This window comes from Psittacula echo (genome assembly GCF_963264785.1).
Source record: "Psittacula echo genome assembly, chromosome: 6".
Classification (NCBI taxonomy): domain Eukaryota; kingdom Metazoa; phylum Chordata; class Aves; order Psittaciformes; family Psittacidae; genus Psittacula; species Psittacula echo.
Window position 1 is genome coordinate 27734253 of NC_137743.1, and position 18020 is coordinate 27752272.

The window sequence follows — 18020 nt, forward strand, 5'->3', positions numbered from 1 at the left end:
TTCCAATATGTATGCTGTAGTTTTGACTATAGAGCCACTATGCAGGCAATCTTCAAGACCCTTAGCCCTAAGGATAAAAGGAGGGATTCGGTTATGGTCCACATTAAAATTTTGCACATTTAGACTTCCACAAAGTACAGGAGTGGTGCCCTCTAATGTCAGTTGTAGTCTTTTTGTAGCTCACATTTCAGATCCCAGGTTGGCTGGGTGCATTTGCTCATTTAAGTACCCACCTTTTGCCTTTTGCGTTGAGACTGGAAAAGTTCTTTTCCATTGCTATTCAGTGCTGGGATCCAGTATCAAAGTCTGGTAAAAACATACTCATTGCTTAGATGTGAATCTTGCATGAAATTACAGGGATTACAATTAGTGGTGATTGGGAAGCTGTTACAAGGGGAGAATGGTTTGTTTCAGTGTAACTGTTCTGTCCAGTCTCTCTTATCCCACTGCAGTTATCAATTGAAATTGGTAATTTGTTTGTTTGGGGGTTTTTGTTTGTTTAGCAGTCTACAGAGGAGGCCAGTTTGTTATCACTGGATTGTACCTCTTTGCTAGTTGCTACCACAAATGTGCATCTTCTTGCTTCTCCAGCTACAAGTTTTAACTGGTGCATAAGTTGTAAGCTCTGGCCGTTGGCTGAGGCACATTTTGCTCGTTGAGAGCTCAGTGGTGAGAATTTTGAATAAATCACTTTAAAAACATGCTGAAATTTCCAGTTAAAAAGATTTTGACTTTTTGATTTCTTCGAATCTGTAGCCTCATTTTAAAACAAACAAACAATAAAACCAAACCACCACTGAAATATCTATCATTGTAGTCTGCTGTAGCATGAGCTATGGTTTCACGGGCTGGCTGACAGTTTGTTGGTTGTGTTATTTCGTATTTAGCAAGCTTACACATTTTAAAGGGTAATTTTTTTCAAAGTGTTTTGATGTTTGAATAGTAGCACTTTATCTCATGCTTACTACTGACTGAACTGTTGGACAAAATAAATTGGGTTTGGAAGGAGATGCTTAATGGGTTTCTGTACAGAGGTGATTCAGATTACACCCTGGTACAAATGTTTTCTGTTGTTCCAGCCATTTCTGGTTTGTTGCTCATGCATTTCTGAGATATCTCAGAAAATAGATATTAATATTTCTATCATGTCAGTTTTTCTTTTTTGAAAAGAATATAAAGCTTGCATTTGGGAAAAAAAATGGTGCAACTAGAAACTACAGGGTACTTGTAAATGTATCTCTGATCTCTCTCAGCTAGCTGCAGATTAGCTGTGTTTACTGTAAAGGTTTCTGCTAAGCATTATTTCTAACAGTAGATCATCTGGAAATCAATTTTTTTTTCTTAACTTATTTGAATTTTGATAACTAAAGATAATGCACAGCAAAGTTTAAAGAAGTTGTCACCCTTTTGCTCCTAGGCCAGGGGCCTAAGACATGAGTGAAAGGATTAAACAGTTTACATTAAGCTGTTGTTTTCTTTAACTAAAATATATCCACAAAGACTAGGCTATGAATGATCCAGTGCAATTATCTCAGTACATTAGGGCACCACAGTATCAACCCATAATAATCTTACAGGAAAATTAAGGTAGGAAACCAAAAGTTTTACTTTATCCAATGTAGCTAGATTTGTTTTCCATTTGCTTTGGTTCATTTGCCAGTGATGCCATTTTAACCCATGAAATTGGCAGGGCTGTTTGTGTATGGTTTGGGGTTTTTTCTGTACCAGGTGCTATACTTTGTGTAAATACAAAGGGAAGAATATTATTTAGATCATATTAACAACCAGATGGTGGCAATATTTTTTGCTAGTTACTTCTGGTAATTAATTTGCATTTCCAGGTGTGGCTTTCTGTTGCCAAATTTCATCTCATTTCATACTGCTGAATGATGGACTGCAAGTGTGATCATCTCAGAGCTGAATAGCTCTTTCGTTGTTTAGACTAACTCTTGTGTATCTTTATTAATGTTGGGGGGTGGGAAGGTTCTTACCATAAGTAGACTTTTGCCTATAAATTTGTTTATTTATAAGCACATGGGGGGGAGGAAGAAAAACAAACCTAGATGCAACATCTTGGCTAAACAGCCAGTGTGGTTGATCAAAAATGATGGAAACTTGAAATTGGTCAACACTGGACAATGTGAAAATAAATTCACCTTTTGTCACTGCAGCTACTGTATGCTTTAAAGGGCCTTATGTATTTGTCTTCATTTTGATAAAATGAAATATCTTGCCATTAAAATGATACACTAACTTCTACTGAAAACCAGCAGTTCCCAGGATAAATATGCTAATTAACATTTAACAAGTCTTGTTTTAGTCTTAAGTAAAATTTCACTCTATTATGTGAAAAAATGCTGTTATGCATATTTTGTGGATATATTTAATTTCAGTTGACAGATAGTTGTCTAGGTACAGACTTGAAAATATATATATAGTTTACTTGTGGATATTAATTGTTTAATTGCAAAATAAAGATGTGCTTTAGTAATTTAAAGTTTTAAATTTTTTTGTGATTTTCTTGCTACTGTTCACTCGGTTTTGCTGTGCTACTTTTATACACTTCTGGTGCCAGATAATGTTCATCTTGTGTTTTACTTTTTGGCATCATATGCCGTAAGTAGAGCCCTATGGATTGAGCACTAGAAGAGGATGCTAAATTATCAGAAATTAAATTGTTTGGGTACAGAAGAAGCAGGACATATCAGCCCAAGTTTTTTGCCTGAAAATATATACTGCAGGTTTTGCTGTAATGGAAGAATAACTTTATCTCTTATACGGTGTTCTGGAGACTGTTTTTAACAGAGATTATAGTCTGATCACAAAACTGAGGGTGTGAAGAATACTGATACGAACAAAAATTCCAGACAGAAGCTTGTGATGAAATATTTGCTGCCAAAAAGCAAGGGAATGTTCAAAGCAAAACTAGGAAAAGATGATGAAAGTTAAGACAAAAATCTCAGGAGGGATGAGAGTCAAAGTAAAGAGACCCCCCATATTTTCATAATTTGACTTAATTTTTTCATAAAGTGAGGACAGGGTGTTTGTATTTGAAGTACAGAAAGATAAACTACTGAGAAAGCATTCGAGGAGAGAAACAGGTACTTAGTAGGAAGAGATTTGTTTAAACTGGAATAGAGTGGATAGAAGATGAGTCACAGCTACCACAGTTGCATGTGTGTATACTTGGACTGTATCTGAGTAGCAAATATTGAGGAAGGACTCTGATTACATGAAGAGTAGCAAGAGGCTGGTGTGAAGTACGAAGAGCAAAAATGGGCAAAAAAAAATTGTTGTATCATTGAAGCTACAAAAAGGAAGCTGGGAATAATGGAGTTCTTGGTGGCAACAAGGGAGCTTGTGAATGACAGAGTGGAAAGAAACTCAATGTGAAGAAATAATTGAAGATGGGCAGAAAATGTAGGGACACATAATTCTCCAGAATGCTTTGTCTAGTAGGAAAATGTGTAGACTTAACGGCCAGGAGCTACTATTTTTCTGACAGATATCTCCACTAAAAACTTAAGAATCCTTGTTATGCAAATGATTGGTTAGTTGATGTGCACTGAGAATTCATCAGATATCTGAAAGCCTCCAAGATAAACTATTTTTCCCGTTTAAATATAATAAGATTCTGTATGTTTTCTGTGGGAACTTTATTGTAAGCTCCTGCATGTATTTCATGACAGACTACCAGGAGCAAGACTAGTCCCTGCTCCCGTGATAAAACATATCAAGGCTGAGGCCTTGGGTGACATGGTTTAGTGTGGGGTGTCCCTGCCCATGGCAGGGGGGTTGGAACTAGATGATCTTAAGGTCCTTTCCAACCCTGACTATTCTATGATCTAAATTAGCCCATTTTGTGATTTATGTTCCTGGGTAAATAGCCAGGCACAAACCTGAATCTTGCCTTTCCTGTAAGCTTGCCTTGCTCCTTCGGTTTGGGGCAGGAGAATATTGCTCTGTTGTCAGCCCCAGGGTGCTAACTGATGTTTAAGGTTAAAATCAGCATGCTGCTTTATCAGCAAATACTGGGCAAGTCGGCAAGTGCTATCAAGGTAAGTCAATGTATCGGGCACTGAAGCTATTTTTGCCCTAGCAATATGTGCTTTATTATGCCAGTTCCCGTGCATAACCGTGAGTGGCCGGTTATCTCAGCCCGGGCTTCACTGCTGAGTGTAGAAAATACCGCGGTACCAGTAGCGAAAGTGGTCCCAGTAACAAGCCAAAGTTTCTGCTTTCCCAGACTGCTACCACAGGCTGGATTCTCAGTTATCCTGGGATTTTGAGAGAGCTCGTTTGCCCAGCGCAGGCTCACTGCTAGCTGGCACTGTGCTTTGCGAGCAGAGTTTATGCTGCCTTACATTTGTATTGCCTTCCCGAGGTTTTCTATTTGGAGATCTCAAATAGGAGCTCAAACACAAATATATATGTACTAAAGAAAATACGGTGCACTGCAGCCCTTTGTAGTTGCTACGGTAATGACAGCGAGAGGGGCTGCTCAGAGGCGGGAGAAACAAGCAGGAAAAGGTGCCAAAGTATATAGATCAGTGGGACAAACTATACTCGTGTTTTCAAAGGCCAGCAGTTTACCAACTGCACTTCGTCGTCATAGTCTTGTTCCAGTGTATAAACAGCGTTAGCTTGTCGATGGTTCTGCCTTATTTGACCTATTGCTGCCATCATCCTGTCAGGCGCGTTTAACGAGACGATTTTTTTCTGCATGGTTTACGGGCGCGTTTCCCCGAGGATTCCCGTTGGGGGCTTGCGGCAGTTTCCTGGCCGAGCCGCTGAGGGGAACTTCCTACCGCGCCTCAGCAAGAACGCCAGGAATTTCGCGGAAAGGATCAAAGCCGCCCCGGCCCCTCACCAGGAAGTGCCGGTCGCGGGCGGGACTCCCATTCCCTCCGCTTCGCCGCGAGGCGGGGTCCGGCCACCCTCCCCTCCCGTCCCCTCTGGGCAGCACGTGGACCACGCCGCGCCCGCGGCGGCCGTCCGCTGGGCGATACCACCTGGCTCGGGGCGGGGGCGCCCCTTCTCCACCACCGTCCGCCCCTTTAAAGGGGCGATCGCCGCTCTGGCGGCCCGAAGAAGAGCGCGCTCTACCGCCCCCCTGCCGCTTTTCCTCCCTGACGACCTTCTCCGTGATCTACACTCCTACGCCAAGCGGGAGCGAGCAGCAGCGGAAGCCGCCAGGTGAATAAGTGTGGACGGGAGGAAATGGTCGACGAGTCGTTGCCTGTTTAAGGGCCTCCCACCTCGCTCCGCCATGTTCGGAGGCCCGCCCCCTCCCGGGGGCTCTCCTCCACCCCTGCCCACCCTTAGGGCCTCGAGGAGCCGCCGCCGGGACGCGCTCCAGCCACCCCCGGCTCCGCCGCTCCTGCCGCCCGGGCCGCGGGACCGCCTGCTGCCACAGGTGAGCGCCGCGGGGAGCCCGCTGCCTCCGCCAGCACGGAGGGGGCGGTGGCGCCGCGCCGGTGCCCGAGCGGCCAGGGCGGGGGGGGGGGCGGGGGTGCGACCCCTGAGGCGAGGCCGCCGGGCAGGTGGGCTGGGGCCGGGGGAGGGGGCTCTGCGGCGCGGCGGCCGTTTCGTGCCGGCCGGACAGGGCGGGGGTTCGCCGCGCTGTGTTCTCGGGCCGGGTTGCGATCTGGAGAGACCGGCTGGTTGTTGGGACTTGGGGCTGACTCATCGCCTGGTGTTTGCCGCAGCGGGAGGCCGTCTTCCCCGCGCCGGGCGGGGAGCAGCGACACGGAGTAGCCGTGCCCGAGCAGCTCTCGCCTGTCCATCCAAAACCTCCCCGTGAGGAGCCCGGCGCCAGCGCCCCTGCACGGCCTGAAAGCCAGGTGCTGGGGCGGGAAGAAGGGTCGGCTGTAGCTTTCTTTATGTTGAGAGGAATGGAGTTGCCAGCCAAGAAAACAGCTGGGATCCTTAGGTGCTTTCCAGCCTTGAGTGAGCATCACCGCCTCGTTGAGAAGTGTGACAGTATTAGTGTTAATGAAAGATTGCAGTCAGTTGTATGAGATCTACACAGTCGCTGTTTTTTCCCTAGTGTACTTACAGATCGTCCTAAAAATCATCCCAGCTACCATCAACAGTTTGAGCTGAGTTTTGTTCAAGGTAGCCAAAGTCTGTTCATGTCTAAAGAAGTGAAACATCTGTTTGGATCTCTAACAGTTTTTTACCAAAGTCTGGCATTTTTGAAGAACTTTCAATATAGGGTATTATTTTCTTCTTCTCTATGAAAAAGTAACATGTTGTTCTTCCTCTGTGGATTTCATAGCAAAGATGCTGAGCTTTTTCCGCCGAACCCTTGGACGGCGGTCTATGCGCAAGCATGCGGAGAAGGAACGGCTAAGAGAGGCCCAGAGAGCTGCAACCCATATCCCTGCAGCTGGGGATGCAAAATCCATCATTACTTGCCGAGTAGCACTGCTGGATGGGACGGATGTCAGCGTGGACTTACCGGTACGAGCAATGCAAGTCTGTGTTTAAATACTTTCGACTTGTGCCCTTTGCTTTTTACTAGTTGGTTAAAGGCACATCAGTTTGTCGTAGCAACTGACCCTGTGACCTGATGTCCACTAAGTTACTGGTTATAAAAAGGTTTGGAAATAATAGTTAATTTTTGTTATTCACTGAAACTGGAGAGCGTTTTGTTAGATGTCACTGTGCCTTACACCTTGAATGCTTTCTAATGTTTTAATGGAATTGTTGTGTCAAAGCTCAACTTGGAGAGGGGGTAAGGTTTCAGATTAATTAGATTTTCTTTTCAGTGAGCTATGTATGTATCTTGAGAAGAAAGGTAAATCTCTAGGTGTAACTTCGTTGAAGAAGGGGGATGAGCAGAAATACTAGCAGTAACTTGCTGTGTATGTTTTTTTGTTTTGATTTTATGTCAAATGGATGCAGTTTTTAGCACTGACTTGACAGGGGAGGGGAAGAGAAAAATTCTACCTCCTTCCTCTCCTGAGGGCAGACTGTGTAGCAGGGAACATCATTGGGATTGAGGTGTTAGCCGCTGTTTTGCATTTCTAAGGCTCACGTAATATACACGTGTCTGTTCTGAGCTGCTTAATTATATACCTGGTTTTGGCCAACAGGATGAACAGTAGCAATAGAAGTGATGGGCTCTGTTTTTCCATTAGCATGTGTTCTAGTTGTTAGTGACTTGTTCTGAGCTTTCATAGCTGAGTTAGGAAACTGTGGGTCTGCAAGACCTTCTGACTAGTTCTGCAGGATTTTGGCTGCAATAACAGTTGCAGTGTTACTGAAGCTGCTGGCTGTAAAGTGTGTGTGGAGCAGCCATTCTTGAAATAGCTTTTTTTCCCTTCCTTTCTTATTTTAAGCACGATTCTAGAGTCCTGTAACATTAGGTAGTCTGAGGAAGGATAGGCTTGTTAAGAGTATTGAGTGGTGGTGTTGACATAGTAAGTGGAAATAACTTCTGTGATATCCAGAACCCCAAGTAACACAGAGTTAAAGAAGCAGTTTGTCATCTTTATTTGTGAAATAACTGTATAGATAGGTGTTTACAGAGGGCAGTGAAACTAATTTGTACATCTCTGAAACAATACAGTGAACATCCAGTGCTGCTCAGTGCCTAGGATGTTTGATTTGAGGCCAGGAATGCTCGCAAACACTTTATAGCAAGAGTTACACTTAAAAAGTAGTTAAGTTTAAATTGGTCTCCACATATCCAGAGCAGTAATCTTTGGAGCTGGAGTTGGCTCTGCAGTTAAGTTCCTGGCGCCTCTAACAACATTTCTAAGGCTTTGAGGAGCATAAATTGAACCTGAAGAGGTGTTATGACCTGCCATCTGGACTATAAAACTTAAATCAGGGTGCAGGAGTAACTATTTATTTCTACAGGAAACTTTTTTCACTCTTCCTTTTTTTCTTTATAAGCCGATAAAAAGCCTTGTCTGTGGATATCTCAGTTAGGAGCAACAGTAAACAAACATGCTAAATCAACATAGCTAGATGCAGTAATTACAGTGCGTTGTCAGTGTACCTGACAAACACCAGTTCCTTTGGTGATTAAAATACAATAAATCATAGAATCATAGAAAAGTTAGGGTTGGAAAGGACCTTAAGGTCATCTAGTTCCAGCCCCCCTGCCATGGGCAGGGACACCTCACACTAAACCATGCCACCCAAGGCTCTGTCCAACCTGGCCTTGAACACCACCAGGGATGGAGCATTCACAGCTTCCTTGGGCAACCCATTCCAGTGCCTCACCACCCTCACAGTAAAGAATTTCTTCCTTATATCTAACCTGAACTTCCCCTGTTTAAGTTTTAACCCATTACCCCTTGTCCTATTGCTACAGTCCCTAATGAAGAATCCCTCCCCAGCATCCCTCTAGGATTACATGGTTCTTTACAAACTCCTTAGTGTGTTTGGTCTTGTGTTTCCACTTGGGTCGTTCATATTTTGGGGTTGGCTTTTGAAGAGTAAAAAAAAAAAATGTGTGGGGGAGAACAAGGGATGAAGCAGTGGGTACAAAATTGTGGCAAAACAACACTGCTTTCTAGAATCTAAAGTGAAATTAAGTATACATGCATGCATCTATAGAAAGAGGTTTTGGTTGTTCTGGGTTTGGGTTTTGTTTGTTTGTTTGTTTTTATTTTTTCTTTCTTATACAAAACCTTTTCCTGAGAACCATCATCTGGTGTGTTTGAGCTAAACACCTTTTCCAAGACTGGTTCTGTTACTTTGTTGGCAGTAGATCTGGTTTAAAAGGAACTCTTGTTATCTCAAAGAGGTGCCTTCAGGTCTTCCAGTTCAGTTGTGTACGGTCTGTGAGATTTTTTTATTAAAAAAGAATATATATATATATAAAAACAGAAAATGTTGCTTAAGACTGAATCACTTTGCAAACAGGTTTGTTCGAGGCCAGAGAAAGAGTCTTGGCAGGAGTCAATGCTGAACCTTTTTTAATGCATGGCTACATAAATACTTTTCAGCGGCATAAGTTGTTGCTGCCTCAGGAGGAAAAGATGCTGCTTTTGTTATTGCGTTGTCCTTGTGTTCACATACCCCTTGGCGGAAGAAACAGCCTCTTGGCAGCCAGGCAGTAAGCTAAGTCAAGAGAATGCTGTGGCTGAAAATAATTGGTAATAATTTTGTTATGTTAGTTTCCAGCTGGAGTGATTCTCCAATCTGGTTTCCCATGTGCGTTCACAAATGCGATGAAGAAACATTTAGAGGCAGTATCACGCTTGTGCTTGTTGAGCTATACCCTACGGTAAATTTGCTACTGAAAGAAGAGTGTTCCGGAGTTATGGTCATTCATATAATTGAGATTGCTGAATTACTGCTTAAATTTAAAAAAAAAAAAAAAAAAAAAAAGGAAGGGGAAAACCCCTCCAACAAAACCCAAAGGAAACCATAGGGAGCATTACCATGCAAGCCAAACATGTTTTCAAGTCTTTAAGCAGCACAGGCTGGTGTTTTTCCAAATATTGAAAATGAGGCAGAACTGAAATGTAAATGATGCAGTTGAGATTTAATTTATTAAACACAGAGCCAGAATTTGAGCAGTAATTCTGCTTTTTGTCCACTGATCTTATCTCTGGTGTCTGTCAAGCCACTTAATCTGTCTGCTTTTCTATTTCTTCTGTTGTTTTTAATTACAAAATTGCCTGACTTGAACTGTCCATCAAAGCTTCAGTTCTGTGCACTACATATACATAGACTGAATTCTATTTAAGAAACTACTTATTTTGCAGCCATGGTAATGACTGAAGAATATCAGTGTTACGTATACTATTTACTGTCACTTTGGTATATTCAGAATGGAAAGCAGGAACTTCATGGGAGTTATCAGTGTTCTTCTGGGGCAGATTGAAAAGTGTGGGGTTTTTATGTCCCACCTTCATCTCAGATTCTGAAGTTGTGTTTTGTTTGACCTGTTTGTTTTCCTGGTGTATTACTGTTTTTTGAAGCTTTACGTTTGTCCAAATGCATTCAGTTATTCTGACAGACTCATGCTTAGTGAAACACTGAAGAGCTTCTTTTTATCTGTGAAAAGTTTTTGTAAAATATATGGTGTGTTAACTGCACTGCTGTTGATGTTGTTCACCGTACACTGCTTTACTGTTAATTAGGGTTTCACTTGGACGAAAGTCAGGTTGTGCTTTTTCTGGTAATTGTTTGAGATCCGTGGGTGGAATGTTTGTTCAGTGGTATGAGCAGTGAGAGGACAAGAACTCTGTTTTGCTGACATCCTTTATCTTACTTTTAATCCTGTTCCCATGCGAAACTAAACATCATCTTCCCCCACTGCACCCCTGGAATTCCCAAAATCTGTGAACAGCCCTGGTTGGTTTAGTACCTCAAGACTCCCATCAGATCAGTGATACCAGTCTGGGTCTCCGAGGGAATCCCTCATCAGCTGGAATTCTGGCTTTTCTTGTGGGGAAAGACAGGATGGGGAGAGCAACACAGCAGTGATTTTCCTTGAAAGCTATTTTGAATTGGAGTAACCAGTAGCTTATGAAATACCCCTGAACAAAAATGCTTGTTGAAAATGTAAAATGTAGTGCTGGTTTGAGTTCTGGAGGGTTCCAGAGGAATTTTAAGTCAAAGGATCTAAAAATTGAGTGTTGTAGAGTCAGTTCTACACTATTCATAGCAGTAATTGGGAGAGGGGAAGAATAACCTAGATAAAGGGGGAAAATGGTACTATAAATAATGTAAAGTAGATTACAGGCATACACTTGGAATACGCACCTTTTTAAAAACTGTGGATAGCTTTCTGTGGAAGAACAAGGTCAGCCTTACAACAACAACAGATAGTAGGTACAGGGTCTCATAGAAGCAGCACTGTACTTCATGGAAGCCAGGGGTGTTTCAGTAAAAAAAATCCCTGACCCCGCTTAACCCACAATTTACATAATCTTCTCATGGATAATAGAGCGTTAATTGTGTTCCAGTTTCTGTACATGCAGCCAAAGTTTTAGGCAAAAGCTTCCTAGTGTAAGGTGAAAGACACAAATTATGAGAATGGATGCTCTCTGAGTAGCTTTTAATCTTAGAATATTTGTTACTTATGCATGCATGAAGTTTAATATGGAGTTTACAAAATGAGATAGTTTTGTCTTTATTATAATGCAGTATCATTAAAACAAGGTCATGTATAAACCAGTCCAAGAGCCCTGTGGAATAACAGAAACTAGCTTATCTGTTTACAATTTTGGAGTAATGCTTACAAAATAAGATAAAGAAGACTGTTATTTGTAGTGATTATTTTTAATACAGTTAAGAAATCTATCTGGAATGCCAAAAACGCTGTCAGCAAACTGTTAATGAGTGCTGGTGGCTTTTTGTGCAGAGAGAGATATCTGTGTTGATCCGACTACAGGATCAGAGATGTGTTGTGATAGCTGATTTTACTTAGTAATCCGTTGTTTGTTTGTTTGCTTTTTAAAGTTTGTAAAATATTTGTGGCTGCTTGCTGAATACTTGTAGCTGTAAATATGAAATACATAATGCTGTCTGTGGCACAGATGCTGATTAAAAAGACAATTTAGTAATGCTGAAAGTGTTGGAAAAATAAATCGAGTGAAATGAGTAATCATGAAGTGTTCAAAGCTAGCTTTTAAAACTTCAAAATAAAGCTCAGGTGACCGAAATAATGAGTAAACAAGTGTGTGTTAAATGAACGTTTGGATTAAAACTTTTTTGCCCATGTGATCTTTGTCTTCAACTATTGGCATGCATTTCACTATTGGCTTAAACTTCCGAAAGACCTTTAGGGGACTGAAACTGGAAAAAATCAATCCAGAGCTGAGTTACAAAGTAGAGGTGCTGTCTGTGTGGTGTAGAGGGGCATGGTCGTAGCACAGTGTGATGTGGTGCTTCCTGAGCTGCCAGATTTAACTGCATATTGAGATTGAATGTAAGACAGTACATGCTGAGTTGCTTCAGCACTTCTGAGAAGCAGCAGAATCACAAACTGCTGTGCTGGGAGTCCCATCACTTTGACTGCAGGTGGGCATTTCAGGTTTGTTGCGATGCAGGCTGCCCTGGCACAGCTGGAAAGGGAGGAAGGGAGCAGCTGGACACAAGTCTATGGCTGCTATCAGATTAATTTATTTCATCTGCAGTGTGCTGCTGAGTGTTTCTGGGGATGGTGCTGCAGGCTGGTTTAGTTGCCCGAAGGTTTAGCATTCTTAACTCTCAGCGTAACAGAGAATTTTGTCTGAAGCCCAGCCTTCCTGCTGAACTGCCTCTGTAAAGACCTCAGCCAAAGACCAAGACTCTTGTATGTTCATAACCAGAACGCTCCTGAGAAACCTGCAGGTGGAACACCAAATGATACTGATATGTTTGAGAATATACTGGGGGCAGGTGTTCAATCTCTAAACTTTAATGCTGGACAAACCATTTGGATACATTCTGTATTAGAAAGAACATTAGGAGGTAGATTCAGAAATTGATTTAATCAAATGTGTGACTAGAAGATATAAACTTTCTAGGAGAGGAAAACTGAGAGACTTCTGGCAAAAGAAGCTGTCAAGTATGAATGTTTCATATTTTTGGGTTTTTATGCATAAGGTCAGTAAGCTGAGCACAGTACATTACAATCCTTCTATATAGTATTCTAATAAATGTACATTTATGACAGGTATTGAAATAAATTTTTAATGAAAATTTCTGGGAGATGCCTTTTTCTTTCTCCAGAGAATAACAGAACAAAATCCTTAATCCCAAATACTTATCTTCCAATATTTGGGAGAGACTGAGTAAATGGAAGAATTGACAAGCTGTGAAGGTAGAGATTACTCTCTACAGCCTTCCAGCCTGCAGGGTATTTTACTCAGTGCACAAATATATGGTGCCATGTTGTCAAAGGTTGGCCATAAATCAGAGAGAGAAGCAGAACTGGTGTTTTACTGCCAGTGGCATCTGTAGATGAAGGAGAAAATTGACTGGGGAGTTTGGAAAAGTTATTTGAAAGATTGATGCTTGGAGTTTGAGGAGAGGAGTCAGCTCCATTTGTAGGTCAGTACTTAAAGCCTAAGAAGATCAGGGTGATGCAAATAATGTGTACTTCTAACACTGCCTTTGTAAAGATAAGGGGGTTTAACCCTCCAATTCTCCAGCAGACCTTAATGGTTTTAACTACAGATACTGTATTCATTATATTGCATTGAAATCTTTTTCCTTTAAAGCTCACAGTTGGAGCTTCCTTCTGGCTTATTTTTTCAAAACACTTTGTTTGGCAGAAGGGGGATTAACTTCATAAAAAAAACCATGGACAGGCTCATCTGCTGATCCTGCAGTGCCATGGCCTGCAAATGTGCATAGGTGACATCCTAGCAACTGGTAGCTGTAAATCCTGAATAGTGGTCCCTAGCTTCTCCGAGTTTAAATCAGGTCTTTCTGAGGAAACTGGTGTGAGTATGAATGGTAACGCTCCTAATGAGTGGACGAAAAACAGGAAGGCAGGTTTTTGCCCTTGAGTAGCTCCTGTTAGTTATTGTTAAGAAGCAATATTAACATAATCATTTGAAGAAGTCTTCTGAGAGAAAAGTACAGCTGCAAAGACACAAGGGTTAATAATGAAGGTAAAACCTATTCATCTATTTTTTTTTCAGATTTCATCTTATATAGGGACCTCATTTTCTTTACAAATCAAAGAAATAGAGGAGGAAAAATAATTTTCTGATAAACATTTTAATAAATTCATTTAGGTGGGCTTTTTGGGTTTTGTCTTATTTTTTTCCAGTTTTGGAAGTTTGAAGTATAGCATTGTGATAGAAAACCTGATAAAGACCTTAAGAAGTGAGATGTTCATCTTGTGTCCACCCAGCACAAAGCTCCCTCATCCCCAGCTTTTGTAAGCCTCCGTTGCTTCACCAGTGCTGGTGTGTACTGGCTCCTGCCAGCACTGAAGATGGCTTTTTCATCAGGCTGGTTGTGGAGCACCGAGTTGCTGGCTTATGCTCTTGAATATGTGCCCGTGAAATAAACTTCATCTCTAAGACCATGAGAAGAGGATATAAATGCTGCTTTTCTAGTTTTAAGCAGTGACTGAGATGCCTGAGACAAGCTGAATGTCTCCGTATCACTTTATCCTGGAGATGAAGGGACAAACCAGCCTGCTGAGGTGAACACCAGAGTTGGCTTTACCAGCCTTGCTGCTGCTGAGCTACTGGGGTTAAATCCAGCCTTCGTAACACCTACTCAGACAGCAATTGCAGTTATTACGGGCAGCATGAGATGTCATTAGTACATAGTTGGGAGCATCCCTGCCATTCCAGGGAGGCGGGTGGGGATTCATGCCCAAGTGATCAAAAGATGCTTTTTATCTCATTAGAGTGTGGCAAAACCACGTGGAGACCCACCCTATATAAATGATATTTTTTTATTTGAGTTTCCAAGTTCAGCTGTTGATTCCTCTGCTGTGAGACGTTTACTGTTGCTTCCTACAGAGTATTACAAACTGTGTGAATCCGTAGTCAGGTTTTACAGAATGAGGAGTTTAATTTGTGCCCTGAAGGGAGGACCAGCCACTGGCTTCTTAGTGGAGTCGTTAATAGTTCATCGGTAACCATTAAGCAGCTCGAAAATATTTGTCCTTTGAGAGTAACCTGAGCTGTGCTGCAAGGAAAACACAAGGCAGGGGGAGAAGCATGGAGTAGCAGCAGGGTAAAAATGTCATTTAAATTGAATGTTGGCATTAGAAAGGGTAATTTGTTATCAGAAAATGTATTAAAAGTGTACCTTTGCTATGGCTTTTGAAAACACTTCAGATCACAAAGAAATTTATTTTGATTCATAAAAATTGACTGGTTATAAAGCAGTAGTATTTTTTGTTACCATTTGTTTAAATAAACAAAATCTTTAGTAAGGATTTAAAAAAGAATTTTGATTTAACGCTAAATCACATGTGACATTTTTGCTGACTCACACCAAATACAGCCATTGATGGTCTTATGCAAAGTACTGCATAATTAATTCCATGTTGACAGCCCTGGTGATGTAAATTGGAAACCGAGCTGTAGCTTTGCAGATCTTTCCACAGCCACTCCAGTGCTATTCTTCAGGGACTTTCTTGCACATGAGTCATTCTGAATACCCTTAATCTTTAAGTCCTTTGCTAAGATTACCGAAATGGTGAACACGCTCTGAAATGAAATGTGACACTTGCAGAATTTAGAGCAATAGTAAATGTTGGTTGTTGGTAGTTTGAGGTAGTATGTGTAGTAGTTCCAGGCTCGAGTTAAAGTGCTCCATTGCCTGTCCTTTGGAAGGAATGTGGCTGAGATAACTGGTTAATTACAGCTTTAAAAGATGACTTGTTGAGAAATAGGGAAGGATCTAAAATGTTCTGTCCAATAAGGGGACATTTTCCTCTAGTTTTAGACAAGCTGAAGAAAGCTTCATGCAAAATGAAACATTTTTCTGGTTTGCTGTTGCAAATACTGAATTTATTTCACTTGCGTTGCTATGTCTTATTGTCTAAGCAGAAGATACCCAGTGCTGAGAGAAATATCAACAGTTCAGTGCTTTGCTCTTTAGAGAAAGAGACTATAGTCTCAGATAGTGGAAGAAATGTGTGGTTTTATATGTACACAGTTTGACTTAAGGCTTCTGTTAAGGGAGTTTTGCTGGTGTTTAATAAACGTATTGCCCAAGAATACCTTTTCTTGAAGTCAACAGGAATAACTTGCCCTGATTGAATTTGGTAAGTTCTACATCTTGGCATTTTCATTATACAACATATTGTAGATGCTGTGTGAAGTTCCCTGTGGTCTAATTACCTTTCATCCCCTCTACTTCCCCAATATTTGGAAATTAGTAACAGTGGGAGAGCTTGCTTAGGCAGGTTCAGTTTACAGACTCCTCTGAGATTTTGCTTTGAGCTGTGAAATGTCATGCTAGATTTAAGTAATGCATCGAGTAAGCCAATGATTAGGATTGCAAAGTTGAAGATAAAATATTTGAAGATCAGATTAGAGGAAGGTGGCAAAAATTCTGCATGCTACTTACATGGATATTGGTGATTAAAACAGATTTTTTTCTGGAGATAAGTGTTCTGGCTAGCCCAGAATTTTGAAAGGTGGACTGATTTTGCTGATAAGCAGCTTAGAAAGTTAGCCCATTTCTCAAGTTGTGAATATATAAGTATTAAGATAAAAATTACAAGATGATAGCATTATAGAAATAGAGAAATCCTTAAATAGCTTGCAGAGTGAGCATAAATCCTTTCTGCATTTCTTTGCATTTACAGAATCATAGAATGGTTTGGGTTGGAAGGGACCTTAAATATCAGTTCCACCCCCCTGCCACGGGCAGGGACACCTTCCACTAGACCAGGTTGCTCAAAGCCCCGTCCAACCTGACCTTGAACTCTTCCAGGGATGGGGCCGCCACAGCTTCTCTGGGCAGCCTGTTTCAGTGCCTCACCACTCTCACAGTGAAGAACTTCTTTCTAATATCTAATCTAAATCTCCCCTGTTTGCTTAAAGTCATTCTCCGTGTCCTGTCACTGCACGTTCTTGTAAAAAGCCCCTCCCCAGCTTTCTTGTAGGCTTCCTTTAGGTACTGGAAGCTGCTAAGAGGTCTCCCTGGAGCCTTCTGTTCTCCAGGCTGAACAAGCTGAGTGCTCTCAGCCTGTTTTCACAGGAGAGGTGCTCCAACCCTCGAAGCATCTTTGTGGCCCTCCTTTAGGCTCGCATGAACAGGCCCACATCCTCCTTATTTTGAGGGGCCCAGAGCTGGGTTCTGTACTGTAGGTGGGGTCTTACGAGAGTGAAGTAGAGGGAGAGGATCACCTCCATCAGCCTGTTGGTTCCACTTGTTTTAATGCAGCCCAGTATATGGCTGGCTTTCTGGGCTGCAAGCACACATTGCTGGGTCATGTTGAGCTTCTTGTTAATCAGCACTCCAAGTCCTCCTTCTCAGGGCTGCTCTCAATCCAGTATCTGCCAGCCTGTATTTGTGGTTAGGATTGTCCTGACCCAGGTGCAGGGTTCTTTTCAGCACTGTGACTTGTACCCTGACTTACTAAATTATTAATGTATTTTTATTATGTTTAGGCATCTTGGGTATTACTGTTAATCTTTTCTTTCAGTGTATTATTTTTATAGTAAATCCTTTATAGACTTCATAGCATGAAAAAAATATGTGTTGTATAGAAATTGACCAGTGCTATTTACGTGCCTGGTCTTTAAAAACAACTGTTTAATTTTTTACATCATCACTGTAAAAATTATGTTTACTTAGGGCCAGAGCTAATTTTTTGTCATAAATTATGTATAAGCATATGTGGTGACTTTTTGCACCCTCAACTGAGTTTTATGAACATACTTTTGTAAATGTGTTATCTAAGTACTATTTGTTAAAGGTGCTTGGCCCAGACTGTTTCATGGTGGTTGATAAAAGCCCTTGCTAATGGAATGCTATATCCTAATTCAATATGCTTTGCTACCTGCTTCTAAACTGGTGAATTGCCTAGACATCAGCCAGTAGTAAATTCATAAGCAATTTGCTGTACTTTGTTATGAAAATTTTCCAGTGCATTAATTATTGCAATTGTACTGCTGTTATTTCCAGTTCTGTTGACCTTTGTTGAGTAAAGAAAGCCTAAAAGAGACAATGATAAAATGCCAGTTTAGCATTGTGGTGTTCAAGTCGTGTTGACCATTTTCAAAAGAAAAGGACTATGTGAGTCCTTTAAGAATATGCTTCTTGTGGGGTGTACGTTGGCCTTTAAGCAAAACAATCATCAGAAAATAGGAAAGAAAAAAACCAAGTTCCACATATTTTCAGAAGCTTAATTTTGGGATTCTCTTACTTTTGGAATTACAATATAAAGTATACTGAGAAGAAGATAGAAGCTACAATAAATCTACCTGCTAAGTACTAAATCCTTTTATATTTTCAGAAAAAAGCCAAAGGCCAGCTCCTGTTTGAACAAATCATGTACCATCTGGACCTTATAGAAAGTGACTATTTTGGATTAAGGTTCATGGATTCTGCACAAGTGGCGGTAAGTAGGAGTGCTT

The 18020-nt window shown here is 41.4% G+C and overlaps 1 protein-coding gene across 1 annotated transcript in view; it reads left to right on the forward strand.

Moving 5' to 3' along the window:
• Positions 1–6285: 6285 nt before the first annotated feature.
• Positions 6286–18020, forward strand: part of EPB41L5 (erythrocyte membrane protein band 4.1 like 5) — a gene marked incomplete at its 5' end in the record, with an annotated part of 54476 nt that continues 42741 nt past the window's right edge. The window contains 2 exon segments of the mRNA XM_080621091.1: positions 6286–6465; positions 17900–18004. Coding sequence (XP_080477217.1) covers positions 6286–6465; positions 17900–18004 — 285 coding nt within the window.